Here is a 17,346-nt window from a genome sequence, read left to right on the forward strand (position 1 = left end):
AACATTGGAAATCAGATTCTCCCAGGGGTTGTTTTTGTTTTTGTTTTTGTTATTCTATTGGGTGGTTTTCTGAACTAACTATGTATTTATGATTGTATTGAGGTATTTATGTTTGGCATTGATGTCTCTGTTCTGTTAGCTTAGTGGTCATTAAATGATTGGACATAGGTTTTCTTAACTGCTTTGAACCAAGAAATTTCCCAGTCTTTGTTGAAAAGCCGTGTGTGTGTGTGTGTGTGTGTGTGTGTGTGTTTGGTTTAGTCTTCAAAGCCTTGGAAGACTGGGTGCAGCTCTACCTTAGCTATCGCTGTGCTTGTAGACGGCTTCAGGTCAGCCAGAGGTGGGAGATTATTGACAAGTCTTTCCTTGGCACACACACATCTCTGCATATGCACATGGTCTTTATTGCCAGGTACTGTCATAGTTTCAAGGTCCCTAGTGGACATCTTACTCCCCAGCTTTTTCTATGAAGTGTTTTTGGTAAGCCTCTTGTTCTCTCCAACTGTTATCACTGCTTTAGGCAAATGCAATGTTAAATGCCACTGATTCTTCTGACAAACATCTCAGATAAACTTTCACAATTACTAAGCTCTGAGATCCATAAGGAAGGCCTTGCCAATGGGCATTTCCAGGGAGCTGCCAGACAATTCAGTAACAATGCTCTGGGAATGGGGCTTTTTGGGGGGAACTCCAATCTCAGGTTTTCTCCTCTTGTGGTGGTTAGACTGGTGTTTCTCACAGATACTGTGGTTGCAAGGTTATTTTATTTAAATGTTACTGTGGAGACACAGCAAGGTGGATAGGAACAAGGCAAATTATAATCACAAAACTCACGGTCATCAATTTTTTCTTGCATAAATGCTCCCTGGATTGTTGCAAGTTTTTTGAGTAATTTCCAGAGTTATGAAATGTTAATTTTGACAAGTTTTGCCGGTGTTCTCATATATTTTATGGAGGAATAGATTTTTAGAGAGCCTTATTCTTCTTTTCCAGGAGTACTCTCTTCAGTGCCCTCTAAAATCTTTACTTTCTGAAGGGATATGTAGATCCCAAACGTTGGAAACAAAAATTTATAACCTAAATATGAATTTCAGAGTCTATAGCATTTGATGTCCCCATATGACTGGTATGACCCATGAAACTCCCTCAGTCTGTATATTACCTTTATTAATCTCTTGAGTGAGGCAAGTCTAAAAGACATTGGGGTGCATGCGTCCCTTTGAATCAGCACTTTGGGTAAATTCCTAGTAGTGCAATTGTTGGATCATAGGGTAGTTCTATTTTTAAGTATTTTTTAAAAGATTTTATTTATTCATTAGATACAGAGAGAGAGGCAGAAGCAAGCTCCACACAGAGCCAGATGTGGGACTCCATCTCAGGTCTTCAGGATCACGCCCTGGACTGAAGGTGGCGCTAAACCGCTGAGCCATCCGGGCTGCCCTATTTTTAACTGAGGAATTTCCACACTGTTCTCCAGATTGGCTGCACCAGTTTGCATTCCCATCAATAGTGTAAGAGGGTTCCCCTTTCTCTGCATCCTTGCCAACACCTGTTGTTCCCTGTATGCCTATTTTTAGCTATGCTGACATGTGTGAGGTGGTAGCTATCTCATTGTAATCTTGATTTGCATTTCCCTGATGTTGAGTGATGTTGAGCATCTTTTCATGTGTCTGTTGGCCATATGTATGTCTTCTTTGGAAAAAATATTTATTCATGTTTTCTGCCCATTTTTAAACTGAATTATTTGTTTTTTGGGTGTTGAGTTTTATGGGTTCTTTATATATTTTAGATATCTACTATCGCTTTATCAGGTACATCATTTGCAAACATCTTCTCCCATTCCATAGGCTGTCTTTTAGTTGTATTGATTGTTTCCTTTTCTGTGCAGAAGCTTTTTATCTTGGTGGAGTCCCAAAAGTTTATTTTTGCTTTTGTTTCCCTTGCCTCAGGAGACATATCTAGTAAGAAGTTGCTACATTTATGGCAAAAAGGTTACTGCCTGTGTTCTCTAGGATTTTGATTGTTTCCTTGTAAAGAGGGTTCCTAACAGAAGCTGTTTTATCCTGACTGGCCAGCCAGAAACAGAATTACTCACTCTTTTCACTGTATTCTGGGTTACACAATGCAGCTACAATCCACCTGGTAATGATCCATGTACAGATCACTTCTGTGATGGTGCAGAAGAGTAAATATTGTAAAAGCATACTACCAGCCAACTGAATTAAAAAGGAAAGAAACAGTCCTCATATTAATAAGCCATTTAAAAATTATACAAGAACAGCACTTAGTAAGAGGGAATATATACCATTCATCATATCAGTCTCCCACAACCATGATTATTTTGTGTATTTTTCATAAGAACAAAACATGTTTTAAATTGATCAAATGCTTATATATGTACCTTGCCTTCTGTTAAGTACTAATTCTAGCAACAACCTGCAAGTTGGATACTTTTATTTCTCTTCTAAACATGACAACACTGAAAAGCAGAGAGATTAGTATTGTGGGCTGCATGGTGGAATTCTTCAGGGTTTGGCACTGAATGCCCATCTTTATCTCTTTTTATACTTTCTCTTTGGTAAGACTGATTGCATGCGGATGCCTGGGCAGCTCATTTGTTGAGCATCTGCCTTTGGATCAGGTGGTGACCCTGCAGTCCCGGGATTGAGTCTTGTGTCAGATTCCTCACAGGGAGCCTGTTTCTCCCTCTGCCTATGTCTCTGCCTCCCTCTCTGTGTCTCTTATGAATGATAAATAAAATCTTTAAAGAAAAAAAAAAGACTGCATGATTTGTGTTTTTCCATTTAGTGCACACATAATTTGCATTTCTATTTTCTTTTGACCCATGTGTCATAAACATTATTACATGTACTGGGTAGGGCCATTCTCCTTCTAATGGTTTCTAGTTTGTCTCAATACTCCTCACTTAAGATTCCACCCCCCCTTTTTTTATTTATGATAGTCACACAGAGAGAGAGAGAGAGGCAGAGACACAGGCAGAGGGAGAAGCAGGCTCCATGCACCGGGAGCCCGACGTGGGATTCGATCCCGGGTCTCCAGGATCGCGCCCTGGGCCAAAAGCAGGCACCAAACCACTGCGCCACCCAGGGATCCCGAGATTCCCCCTTTTGAGAAGCAGAGATTTATCTCACTGGTGATTTCACACTTTCTGGGTTATTTTTTTCCAGCATTGTTTGTCTTTATGACCCCAAATTCTGAGAATTGTCTGGTCCCAGCACAGGGAGACCTATCATCTACCTGTAACGAGGCAGATAAGTTTAATTCATGGAAGGAGGTATCAGAAAGCTCATTTGGTCAGAGATTTAAAACTTGCTCTCCCACTATAGTAATCACAATAAAGCCGATAATTTTATCTACATCTGCTTGATTCTTGTTATCTTATCTCAATTGGTTCAGAACATGAAAGGAGAAAAGTGAGTGGCTATTTACTGGCTGGCAATATTAGTTTCCTAGGGCTGCTGTGAAAAAGAGTCACACCTGAGTGGTTTAACACACCTGAAATGTATTATCTTGTGGTTCTGGAGGGTAAAAGTCCAAAAAGAATGCATCAGCAAGAGGATGCTCCTTCCAAAGTCTTTAGGGGAGGATAATTCTTGCTTCTTTCAGCTTCTGGTAGCCTCACATGTTCCTTGGCTATAGCAACATAACTACAACCTCTGCCGCCATGTTTACATGACCATCTTCCTTCTGTTAAATTTCTTTCTTTTTATAAGGACACTAATTTTATTGGATTAATAGCCCACCCAACTCTCATATGAACTTGTCCTAACAAATTACATCAGCGAAGAATCTATTCTCCAATAATGTCACATTCTGAGATAATGTGGATTAAGGCATTTCTTTTTGGGGGGACGCAATTCAACTCCTAAGAGTCTCTGTCTTGCCTCTAAGTTTATGTTCCTCCCAAGTACAAAGTATATTCAACTGATCCCGATATCTCCAAAAGTTTTGACCTGTTATGACATAAACTCCAAGACTAAAATTTGATCTAAATGTCATCAGATCAAAAAGCTAAAAGTCTCATCATATAAATGATCTAAAATCAGTTATAGATGAGACTCAGTATTGTCCTTTTTGGGGTAAAATTCCTCTCCATTTGTGGACCTGTGAAACGAGGAAACAAGTTATCTACCTAGTGGAACAGGCATTGGCTAGATATTCCAATACCAAAAGAGAGGTATAAGGAGGAAACAAGGGGTCATGGGCCCCAAGAAACCCCAAAACCCAAAAGAGCAATTCTTTAGATAGTCCAGGACCCCAGGATCATGACCCAAGCCAAGCCATCCGGGCACCACTCTTAGTTTTCCTTTTTGCTTTTTTTAGCCGATGTACTAATTCTATTTTCCAATGTTTTTATGCTTATTTATTTTTATGCTTATTTAATCTGTGATTTCTTTTAATATTAGGCAAGTAGAGCCCATTACTATTTTTTTTAACTTTTTCTTTTTTATTTTATTAAATAATAGTTTTATTTTTTATTGGTGTTCAATTTGCCAACATATAGAATCACACCCAGTGCTCATCCCGTCAAGTGCCCCCCTAAGTGCCTGCCACCCAGTCACCCAGTCACTCCCTGCCCTCCTCCCCTTCCACCACCCCCACTTGTTTTCCCAGAGTTAGGAGTCTCTCATGTTCTGCTCCCTTTCTGATATTTCCTACCCATTTCTTCTCCCTTCCCCTCTATTCCCTTTCACTATTATTTATATTCCCCAAATGATTGAGACCATATAATGTTTCCCCTTCTCCTATTGACTTATTTCACTCAGCATAATACCCTCCAGTTCCATCCACGTCGAAGCAAATGGTGGGTATTTGTCATTTCTAATGGCTGAGGAATATTCCATTGTATACATAGACCACATCTTCTTTATCCATTCATCTTTTGATGGACACCGAGGCTCCTTCCACAGTTTGGCTATTGTGGACATTGCTGCTAGAAACATCGGGGTGCAGGTGTCCTGCCATTTCACTGCATCTGTATCTTTGGGGTAAATCCCCAGCAGTGCATTGCTGGGTCACAGGGCAGGTCTATTTTTAACCCTTTGAGGAACCTCCACACAGTTTTTCAGAGCGGCTGCACCATTTCACATTCCCACCAACAGTGCAGGAGGGTTCCCTTTTCTCCGCATCCTCTCCAACATTTATGGTTTCCTGCCTCGTTAATTTTCCCCATTCTCACTGGTGTGAGGTGGTATCTCATTGTGGGTTTGATTTGTATTTCCCTGATGGCAAGTGATGCGGAGCATTTTCTCATGTGCGTGTTGGCCATGTCTAAGTCTTCCTCTGTTCATGTCTTTTGCCCATTTCATGATTGGATTGTTTGTTTCTTTGCTGTTGAGTTGAGTAAGTTTTTCATAGATCTTGGAAACTAGCCCTTTATCTGATAGGTCATTTGAAAATATCTTCTCCCATTCTGTAGGTTGTCTTTTCGTTTTGTTGACTGTATCCTTTGCTGTGCAAAAGCTTCTTATCTGGATGAAGTCCCAATAGTTCATTTTTGCTTTTGTGTCTCTTCCCTTCATGGATGTATCTTGCAAGAAGTTACTGTGGCCGAATTCAAAAAGGGTGTTGCCTGTGTTCTCCTCTAGGATTTTGATGGAATCTTGTCTCACATTTAGATCTTTCATCCATTTTGAGTTTATCTTTGTGTCTGGTGCAAGAGAGTGGTCTAGTTTCATTCTTCTGCATGTGGATGTCCAATTTTCCCAGCACCATTTACTGAAGAGACTGTCTTTCTTCCAGTGGATAGTCTTTCTCCTTTATCGATTATTAGTTGACCATAAAGTTGAGGGTCCACTTCTGGATTCTCTATGCTGTTCCCTTGATCTATGTGTCTGTTTTTGTGCCAGTACCACACTGTCTTGATGACCACATCTTCGTAGTACAACCTGAAATCTGGCATTGTGATGCCCCCAGATATGGTTTTCTTTTGTAAAATTCCCCTGGCTATTCGGGGTCTTTTCTGATTCCACACAAATCATAAAATAATTTGTTCTAACTCTCTGAAGAAAGTCCATGGTATTTTGATAGGGATTGCATTAAACGTGTAAATTGCTCTGGGTAACCTTGACATTTTCACAATATTAATTCTGCCAATCCATGAGCGTGGAATATTTTTCCATCTCTTTGTGTCTTCCTCAATTTCTTTCAGAAGTGTTCTATAGTTTTGAGGGTATAGATCCTTTACCTCTTTGGTTAGGTTTATTCCTAGGTATCTTATGCTTTTGGGTGCAATTGTAAATGGGATTGACTCCTTAATTTCTCTTTCTTCAGTCTCATTGTTAGTGTACAGAAATGCCACTGATTTCTGGGCATTGATTTTGTATCCTGCCACACTGCCAAATTGCTGTATGAGTTTTAGCAATGTTGGGGTGGAAGCTTTTGGGTTTTCTATGTAGAGTATCATGTCATCGGCGAAGAGGGAAAGTTTGACTTCTTCTTTGCCAATTTGAATGCCTTTAATGTCTTTTTGTTGTCTGATTGCTGAGGCTAGGACTTCCAGTACTATGTTGAATACCAGTGGTGAGAGTGGACATCCCTGTCTTGTTCCTGATCTTAAGGGAAAGGCTCCCAGTGCTTCCCCATTGAGAATGATATTTGCTGTGGGCTTTTCGTAGATGGCTTTTAAGATGTTGAGGAATGTTCCCTCTATCCCTACACTCTGAAGAGTTTTGATCAGGAACAGATGCTGTATTTTGTCAAATGCTTTCTCTGCATCTATTGAGAGGATCATATGGTTCTTGGTTTTTCTCTTGCTGATATGATGAATCACATTGATTGTTTTTTTTTGTGTGCTAAGATCATCTTCATTTTATTTTATTTTATTTTTTTAATTTATTTTTTATTGGTGTTCAATTTACTAACATACAGAATAACCCCCAGTGCCCGTCACCCATTCACTCCCACCCCCCGCCCTTCTCCCCTTCTACCACCCCTAGTTCGTTTCCCAGAGTTAGCAGTCTTTACGTTCTGTTCTTTAGGTTGGTGCAGCTCCTGCTTCTCCGGGACGGGGCTCTCCTGTCCTGGGGACACTCGCCCCGGCCTCAGCCCGGCTCCTCGCGGGGTCCCTCCCCCTTGGAGGCCTTTTGTTTCTTTATTTCTTTCTTCTCCGTCTTCCTACCTTGATAGAGGCGTGAACTCTTCTCACTGTAGCATTCCAGCTGGTCTCTCTTTAAATCTCAGGCGAATTCGTAGGTTTTCAGGATGGTTTGAAGGTTATCTAGGTAATTTGGTGGGGATAGGTGACTTGGGGACCCTACTCTTCCGCTATCTTGCCCCCCCTATTTTCTTTGAAGAGAGAGATTATCTACTTAATATTACTTGATTAGATTTTACCTTTACCAATTGACTGGTAAAGTGATCTCCCATTAAATAATGTTTTTGCCTATACTAGATTTCTCAAGTTTGTTCTTTGATCAATTTTTTTTAGTGTGCAAATACTAAACCATTTTTATTGTAAAGCCTAATAAGCATTTAATATCTAGTGCAGTACATTGGCCCTCACCAACCATCCTGTGGCTTTCAGACTTTCTCAGCACTTTTCACCAATCCTTTTTTTCCATCCATACACACTTCAGAGTAGTTTTATTGCATTCCTTCTAAACTTTTGTCAGAATTCTAAATGGAATCGTATCACATTTATGTATTAATTTGAAGTATCTTGCAATGTTGTGATATTGTGAATTGCATTCAAGAATGTACTTTCTCAAAGTATTCAGTTCTTTTTTTCTAGCCCTCATTATGTTTTTATAGTTTTGTTGTTATTTTGATCGGGTTACTTATTGTTTTTTCTACTTCAATATTTAAGTGGTGATTGCTAGTGTAAAGAAAACATATTGGGGCACCTGGGTGGCTCAGTTGGTTAAGCTTCTGACTTGATATGGGCTCAGGTCATGATCTGAAGGTCACGAGATCAAGCTTCACTCTGGGTATGGAGCCTGCTTAAGATTCTCTCTCTCCCTCTCCTTCTCTAAAAATATATTTATGTTAATCATATACTTTTGTCTTTTACCCAGATATTTTACTGAACTGTTTTGTTCCAGTAGTTTTCTAGCTGAGTCTTTGCGATTTTCTAGGTATCTTATCACTCTATCTTCACATAATGATAGTTCTGATCTCTCTCTGAGGCTTCTAGTGTTTCTTTAGTTGGACTAAAGCTGATTTTTTAAATATTCCCTTGGCAAAAATTTGGAGGATATGCAGTTTGTTTTTTATATTTCTATGCTGAAGATAGCTATTGAATTTGGTTGTCTTTTCTGTACCTTGCCCAGTACACCATACATCATTTAGCATAGTTTTCTTCATTTATGTCTAAAATTTGGATCCATTTGTTATTAAACTTAATACTTACATGTGTCCAAATATATTCATCGGCATCTGGATGATATGTGAAACATGCAATAATAAATATAATCATACCAATTGTAGAAAAGCAGGTACATAAGATGTTCATAACAAGGCTAGAAATAAGCTGCAAAAGACAAAAAAGAAAACTGGTCATGGGCAGCATAAACAGGTTTTGGTGAAGCAATAATTTTGTGTCCTATCTAGAACATGCAAGTTGGAAATTTTTTATCTGATTCTCTGGAATCTTACTGTGGTTGATGTCAGGACTCTGCATCAAATTGGTCTGGAACCCAACAGGATAAAAACATTTCAGATGAGGTATTTATTCAGCAAATAATTAAACAGTGCCTACAACATGCTAAACATGCTAGGGGTAAATTCAGGCTTCTACTCAAGAATCTCACAACCTAATGGAGGAGACAAAATGACAAACAGTTTCATTTAATAAAATTTCATAAATGTCATGCTATGAAGAAGCCTCAAGTCTAGGATCTGCCAGTGTCATTCCTACCTCAGAAAGCCACCATACCAGTTAATACTTTTCCATAGTTTCCAACTTGCCTCAAGATAGCATCCACTCAAAAAAAAAAAAAAAAAAAAAAAGATAGCATCCACTCTCTTGGTGATGGCATTGTGGATCTTGCATGATCTACAAAGAGAAACTTTGCCCTTTGAGAAAAGGCTTCATGGGCATTGTATGTATGCATAAATGCATAAAGGATAGTTACATTTTAAAGAGGATTTTTTTTTAATAATGGGAAGAAGGAGGTGATTTGATGCTGATCAACCAAAGAAAGAACTTAAGTGGCATATTAAGTTTTGATTGTCCAGAAGGCAGCCCTTCTTTTATTCCAGGTGCTCTCCTCCCTGGTTTAGTTTTTATGAAAGACGTTTATCAGACTTACTACAAAATCCAGAGGAGGGAGGATCTATCTCTCTTTCTTCAATCCAACGTAAGCAGAACCAGGGCATTGCCAATCCAATGAAATGCTCTTCCTAAGGGTTGTGAATCTTGAGCAAGTAACTTAAAGATGAACAAAAGACTGGCATTCATTTCTAGAACTGGTGGCTGGGATGTCATGCAGTAGAAGCAGTTGGACCCTTGGGTGCTAGAGGAAGCTATGATTTAGTGATGGTAATAGCCGGGCCAGATTCTCCTTGTTAAAAAACAGCTAGTTATTGCACTTCTGGGCTTTCTGTTTCTGGCCTCTGAAACTCTCTCTGATCCTATGTATTTTCTAAGCTTGGTCCTTTACCTCCTAGGTGCTATGACCCTTGCTTCTTCTCAGTAGATCCTGTCTTTCTTGATATAGCCAGATCCAGTTCACAGTGGTGGACAAAATTGAGAAAATGTATTACAGAAAAGAGAACAGTATACAAAATTTTCAGAAGTATGGAAAAGCAGGTCTTCAGGAAAATGACATTTTCAGTGTGGCTGGGACATGAAATGGAGTTGTATAAAATGTGGCTGGAGAAGTGGGCAGGGATTACTTTATGAGGAATCTAGAATGCTGTGCTAAGGATTTCAATTTTATCTTTTTGAAGTGTAGAGCTATACTGATGAAAGTGTCAGCTAGAAAAACTCTTCTTTAGTACAAAGTCAGGTTGTACACTCAAGCAAATGCACACTTACAATGCCTCTGGACACTTACCCTATGACCATTTATGGGGTTAGAGAGGCTTATGAACCAGGATCACCTATAAAAAGACATTTATATTCCAAAAAAATCCTAATCAAGTATTTTGTTTTTTTTAAATTTAAATTCAATTAGCCAACATACAGTACTTCATTAATTTCAGATGTAGAGTTAAATAATTTATCAGTTATGTATAACAACCAGTGCTCATTACATCACATGTCTTCCTTAATGCCTGTCACCCTCCAGTAAACCTCAGTTTGTTTCCTGGAGTTAGGAGTCTCATGGTTTGTCTCGCTCTCTGATGACTTCCCATTCAGTTTTCCCTCATTCCCCCTATGATCCTCTGTGCTGTTTCTTATATTCCACATATGAATCAAGCATTTGAATTAAATATGCAACATTATTAATATTTGAAGTGTTCTGCTTTCAGTATGAGAGTGTGAGGAATTCCATGGATCAACTCCTCAGCCAAACTTAGGAAAATTACTAAAAAACCCCCAAAACTCCCAACATTTAAAATCTCCAGAAACAGTCCTGATAGCCTACAACAAATGAAGAAACATTTAATCAAGACACTGGGAAGCTCCAAACCCTCAGCTATTAAAGTGGGGATGTCACTCAAAGAGAAACACTCCATTGTGTCTGTGCTTCATCCTAGCACCAGAGCTTTGTTTTTTGTTTTTGTTTTTTTGTGTTTATTTTTATTATTATTATTATTTTATAAATTTATTTTTTTATTGGTGTTAACACCAGAGCTTTGACTCAGAGATTTTGTCTGGGAGAGAAATAAGCATCCTAGGGTGACTGTGGGTATATCTAAAGCTGCATCCACCCTTGAGGAACAATTTAACACTGACAAGGAGAAATAGACTTCACTAAATAATTTCAGCCAGTCCTTTAAAAAAATCACAATAACAAGCCCTAGGGATGACAGGGTGGCTCTGCCTTTGACTCAGGTCATGGTCTCAGGCATCTGAGATGGAGTCTCTCATTGGGCTCCTTGCTCAGCAGGGAGTCTGCTTCTCCCTCTGCTCTCACCCCTGTCACTCATGCTCCCCACCCTTCATAAATAAATAAATAAATAAATAAATAAATAAATAAATAAATAAAATCTTAAAAAAAAAAATAAGCCCTAGGGTGGAGACCTAGTGCCCAGAGTCACTACAATATATTATCTAAAATGCCTAGTTCCCAACAACAAAAAATTTATGAAACAGGCAAAGAAACAGAAGTGTATATACACCTATACACTTTGATCTATACACCAGAAAAAAAAAGCAGGTAACAGAAACTGTGAGAGTGGCCAGATGTAATCTTTATTAGACAAAGATTTCAAAGTAGCCATTATAAAGATGGTTAGAGAACTAAAGTAAATGATTAAACAAGTAGAGGAAGGTCTGCTGATGATGTTGACTATGGAAAATTTTATGGCATAAAATATGAAACATATGAAATACATAAATTCTTAGCAATTGGTAAACTCTTGCAGCTGACCAAAGAAGAAATAAAAAATCTGAATATATCTATAACAAAATAAGAGATTTGAATTAATAATAAAAAACCTTCCATGAGGAAAAAGCCCAGTTCCAGGGGCATCTGGGTGCCTCAGTATGTTAAGCATCTGCCTTTGGCTCCAGTCACGATCTCAGGGTTCTTTTTCTTTTATTTTTTCTTTTTTTTCAGATTTTATTTATTTATTCATGAGAGACAGAGATAGGGAGAGAGAGAGAGAGAGAGAGAGGGAGAGAGAGGGAGAAGCAGGCTCCATGCAGGGAGCCTGATGTGGGACTCGATCCCTGAATTCCAGGATCACACCCTGGGCCTAAGGCAGGCACTAAACTGCTGGGCCACCCAGGGATCCTCTCATCTCAGGGTTCTGAGGCTCCCTGCTGGGAGGGGAGTCTGCTTCTCCCCCTCCCTCTGCCTCTCCCTCCACTCATACTCTCTTTTTCTCTCTCAAATACATAAATACGATTTTTTTTTAAAGACAAAAGACTAGGTCCAATTGACTTCAATGGTAACTTTTACCAAACATCTAAAGAAGAATTAATATCAATTCTTAACAAACTCTTCCAAAAATACAGTAGGAGGGGACACTTCCTAACATTCTGTATTTAATTACCCTGAGACCACAACCAGACCAAAGCATCCTGACAGCAACAACAAAACTATACACCAGGGCAGCCCGGGTGGCTCAGCGGCTTAGCTCCGCCTTCGGCCCAGGGCGTGATCCTGGAGACCAGGACTGAGTCCCACGTTGGGCTCCCTGAATGGAGCCTGCTTCACCCTCTGCCTGTCTCTGCCTCTCTCTCTCTCTCTGTCTCTCTCTGTCTCTGTCTCTCATGAATAAATACTTTTTAAAAAAAATCTAAAAATCAAAATAAAAACTATACACCAATATCTCTTATGAACATGGATGCAAAGATCTTCAACAAAATGCTAACAAACCTAATCTAGCAACATATAAAAAGCATTATACACCATAACTAAATGGGGTTTATTCCATTGATGCAAGGCCAGTTTAATTTCCAAAATCAATTAATGTAATACCACTATATCAATAAAATAAAAAGCACCCACATGATCATCTTAATAGATGCAGAAAAGACTTGACAAAAATCCAAGACACTTTCATTATTAAAACACTCAAGAAACTAGAATAAATGACATCTTCCTGAACTTGGTAAGTATCTATGAAAAACCCATAGTGAACATATTTACTGGTTGGCTTACTTATTGCATCCTCACTGGAAGCTTTCCTCTTAAGATCAGAAAAAGACAAGAATGTCTGCTCTCACAACTTCTACTCAGCATTGTATTAGAGATTTTAGCCAGGGCAGTTAGGCAATAAAAAAAAAACAAAAACAAAGGTCATCTAGATTGGTCAAGGATCTATTCACAGATTACATGTTCTTTTATACAGAATAGCCTAAGAACTAAAAACTATTAGAACTAATAAATAACTTCAGTGAAATGACAGGATACAAGATTGATGTACAAAAATCAATGGTATTCCTATACACTGGAAAAGAGCCATCTGAAAATAAAATTAAGAAAACAATTATGCTGAGTGAAATAAGCCAATCGGAGAAGGACAAACATTATATGGTCTAAATCATTTGGGGAATATAAATAATAGTGAAAGGGAATAGAGGGGAAGGGAGAAGAAATGGGTAGGAAATATCAGAAAGGGAGATAGAACATGGAAGACTCCTAACTCTGGGAAACGAACTAGGGGTGGTGGAAGGGGAGGAGGGCAGGGGGTGGGGGTGACTGGGTGATGGGCACTGAGGGGGGCACTTGACGGGATGAGCACTGGGTGTTATTCTATATGTTGGCAAATTGAACACCAATACAAAATTAATTTATTATTAAAAAAAGAAAACAATTCCATTTACAAAGCATAAAAAAGGATAAAATATTTAAGAATAAATTTAACCAAAGAAGTCCAAAACATACTCTGAAAACTAAAAAACATTCGTGAAGGAGTATGCAAAAATATCCACATTCAAATGGATGTGAAGATGTAATACTGGTAAGATCAATACTACCCAAATTGACTTGCCGATTCAGGGTGATCCCTATTAGAATCTCAACTGTTTTTCCTTATAGACACTGATAAACCAATCCTAAAATTCATATGACATTGAAAGAGACTCAGAATAGTAAGTAAAAATCTTGAAAAGGAAGAGCAAAATTGAAAAAGAAGAGCAAAAATGAAGAGCAGAAACTCCCACTTTGATTTTGAAATGTACTACAAGTAATCAAAGTTTTGTCGTACTGGTGTAAGAATAGACATATAGACCAATGAAATGGAATTTGAAGTCCTGAAAGAAACCCACAAGAGTGGCAAGACAACTTAATGGGGAAGAAATAGTCTTCTCAAAAATTACGCTGGGACAACTAGATATTCACATGCAAAAAAAAAAAAAAAAGAAAGAAAGAAAGAAAAGAAAAAAAAAGAAATATGGCCCTTACATTACATCATCAACAAAAATTAACTCAAAATGGATATCAAAGACCTAAATATAAGGGCTAAAACGGTAAAATGCCTATAAGAAAACAGGCATAAATCTTCATATCTTTGTTTTTTTGTAATGGATTCTTAAACAGGGCATCAAAAGCAGGAACATCAAAAGAAAAATAGATAAGTTAAGGCTTCAACAAAATTAAAGCTTCTGTGTTTAAAGAACACTATTCAGAAAGTGAAAATACAATCCACAGAATGGAAAAACGTTTGCAAATCATATATCTAATGAGGGTTTCTATGTAAAATACATAAAAACTCTTAAAACTGAATAATGATAAAAAGCTAATAACTAATTTTAAGATGGGCAAAAGACTTGAATAGACATTTCTCCAAAGAAGACATACAAATGTCCAATAGCATGAAAAGATGCACGACATCAGTAATCATTGGGGACATGCATATTCATGCCACAATAAGATGCTATTTTAGACCCACTAGGATGGCTATAGTCAGAGGTCAGGTAATAAGTTGGTGAGGATATGGAGAAATAGAGTAATAAGTGTTGGTGAGGATATAGAGAAATAAGAACCCTCACACACTGCTGGTGGGGATATAAAATGGTGTAGTCACTTTGAAAACATAGTCTGTGACTAACTGTATAACAGGTTATTTTAGTTTCTGTTCTGTGAAAAGTGTAAAGCATTCCAACAAAGGGGTTTTTTAAAAATAAATTTATTTTTTATTGGTGTTCAATTTGCCAACATATAGAATAACACCCAGTGCTCATCCCATCAAGTGCCCCCCTCAGTGCCCATCACCCAGTCATCCCCCGCCCGCCCACCTCCCTTTCTACCACCCCTAGTTCGTTTCCCAGAATTAGGAGTCTCTCATGTTCTGTCTCCCTTTCTGATATTTCAACAAAGGGTTTTAATGTAGATCTTTTTTTGTACTCATGCTGTTGATTGCTAAATGTAATAGTCTGATCATGACGCTGAATAAATGTGTCTTAAGAAAAAAAGAAAAAAAAAACATAGTCTGTCATTTCTTCCAAAGGTTAAACAGAGTTACCATACAACAGTGCAATTCCACTCTTACTTATATACTAAAAAGAATTAAAAACATGTGTTCAAATAAAATTTTGTACACCAGTATTTATAACAGCACTATTCGTGATAGCCAAAGGTGGAATCAACCCAAATTCATCACTGATGAATGGATAAACAAAGTGTAGCATAGCTGTACCATGGAGTATTATTTAGCTATAGAACGGATGAAGTTCTGATATACTAAGTGAAAGAAGCCATTCATAAAAAATTACTTATTGCCTTTTTATGATAGCTTTTTAAATAAAATGTCCAAAATAGGCAAATCTGTGGTGCCAGAATATAGGTTTGTGGTTTCCAAGGGCTGGGGAGAATGGGGAGTTGTGGTATGGGGAGCAGTAGCTAAATGGTGCATGGTTACTTTCAGGGGTATTCAAAATGTTCTAAAATTAACTGTGGTGATAGTTGCACATATTTGTGAATATACCAAAATTAATTGAATTGTACACTTAAAAAAATCAAAATTGATTAAGCTCGTATATATTTACCTAGACGCTACAGATTTTCCCAGGTTAATATGAAAATAAATAGGTAGGTTTTCAGAAAATAAAAGTTATTAAACTTAAATAAAGAGGGCACCTTATTCATTATATTAAAAATAATTTAAAAAGTGTTCATGCAGAAGACATATACCTTACACAAATATACATATATTTATTTTCTGCTTTAATTTGTAGGGGATGCACATGAATTAAATATAAGTAACACTGTACTCCTTAGGAAAAGATGTTAAACTAAGAAACTTTTTACTAAAAATACTATTTTATCCTGTTCTTAATCTTCATGTTGGAATGCCCTAGGGCTTGGTCCTATTTCTCTTTTCCTCTTTGCTATGCCCCTCCATTGGAGTACTTGACAAGCCTCATCATGTTAAATATTATTTCATACCTAAGATTCCCAATTTCATCCTTCCAATTACTCAAGACAAAAGCTATGCTTTAGTCCCTCTCTTTTTTTCACACTTGGCACTCATCAGGAAATCCTGTTGGCACCACCTTCAAATATATCCAGTAGCCCAGCACATAACATCCCCTCCATTTGATTTTCTCTGTCCCAACCACTCCCCTCTTTTCCCTGGCTGACTGTTAGAGCCCTGTAACTGGCCTCCCTACCTCTAACTTGGCACATCTTGCATGCAGTCTCAGAGAATTTTAGTCGGAATGATCCTTTCAAGACACACCCTCATCACGTCACTCCTCAGAACACTTCAGTCTCTCCATGTTTTCCCCAGGGTGAAAGCTTGTCTAAGAGGCCTCTTTGGCTACAACCTTACTGGCTTCCTTACCAGAACATGCCAGACATACTTTCACTCTATGGCTTTTCCAATGGCTGATCCCTTTGCTGGGTATGCTGTTTCCTCTGCTATCTGCATGGCTTTCTCCCTCAAGCTTTGCTCCAACACCTCCTACTTAATAAGGCTTACTTGGATAATCATACTTAAACAGCCCCCAGTGAAAGCCCCTTTCATGTTTTCTTTTTTCCCATGCCAGCTATCACCTTGTAGCACACTGAATTATTTCTTTATTTGTTATGTTTATTGTCTTTATCACCTATTAGGATAGAAGTTCCATGGGGGCAATCAATCTTTGTTTGTTCAGTGATACCTCCTACACACTCAAAACTTGCCTGAAGCTCAATAAGTATTTTTTAATTGGGTTATTGGAATTTGAGCCCCTGATATTGGCTGTGTTAGGTGCATTATGGTACCTAAGTATAATACAATATTGTGTTGCCAGCTGAACAGTTTTTCCAAAGCATTTTTTCATGACTTGATAAACAATGATTTGATTTCTCCTTGTGAAGTTGAATCACATTAGTTTGGGAAATTCCAGGACAAGTATCCCTGAGGTAGATGAGTCTGTGTTTCTGTAAGGAGAGATGTCGAGTGCTTCTAGAGAAGGAAATAGAGTTGTTCTACATGAGACACAATCAAGAGTTTATTTTTGCTTCTTGAGGTGGAATGAGGAGAGGGAGAGGAAGGCGGGGAAACAGCAAGGCTGGAAGTTTGGGGGAAGAATTACAGGGGCAGCCAAATCATGGCTAGAACTTAGAGGCATAACCTTCCCACCCACCATCCCTCATGTAAGGAAAAAAAAATTTTTTGTGAGTTTTTCGTGAAAACCAAACAAGAAGCCAAGTTTGTTTACACTTTTTTCTTTTGATGTTGTGAAGCAAAATTGGGACAGTATGCACAAATACAGAAACCGAAGCACGAGAGCATCAGTTCCAGGGATTTGCAAAATCTAAAGGGTGCTTCATGGGCTTT

At 38.2% G+C, this 17,346-nt stretch overlaps 1 protein-coding gene across 2 annotated transcripts in view; it reads right to left on the reverse strand.

Annotated features, from left to right (window-relative positions):
• The window catches only part of LOC100685728 (membrane-spanning 4-domains subfamily A member 3-like), a 40,211-nt gene that overhangs the window by 8,603 nt on the left and 14,262 nt on the right, over positions 1 to 17,346 (reverse strand). The window contains exons 5-6 of one of the 2 annotated variants that reach the window (XM_038564446.1): positions 8,372 to 8,491; positions 2,096 to 2,216 (exon numbers count right to left, since the gene is read on the reverse strand). In XM_038564446.1, the coding sequence (XP_038420374.1) occupies positions 2,096 to 2,216; positions 8,372 to 8,491 (241 nt within the window). The remainder of the gene's footprint in view (positions 1 to 2,095; positions 2,217 to 8,371; positions 8,492 to 17,346) is intronic. The other variant, XM_038564447.1, reaches the window with a different exon arrangement.

Source organism: Canis lupus, chromosome 18 (assembly GCF_011100685.1).
Source record: "Canis lupus familiaris isolate Mischka breed German Shepherd chromosome 18, alternate assembly UU_Cfam_GSD_1.0, whole genome shotgun sequence".
NCBI lineage: Eukaryota > Metazoa > Chordata > Mammalia > Carnivora > Canidae > Canis > Canis lupus.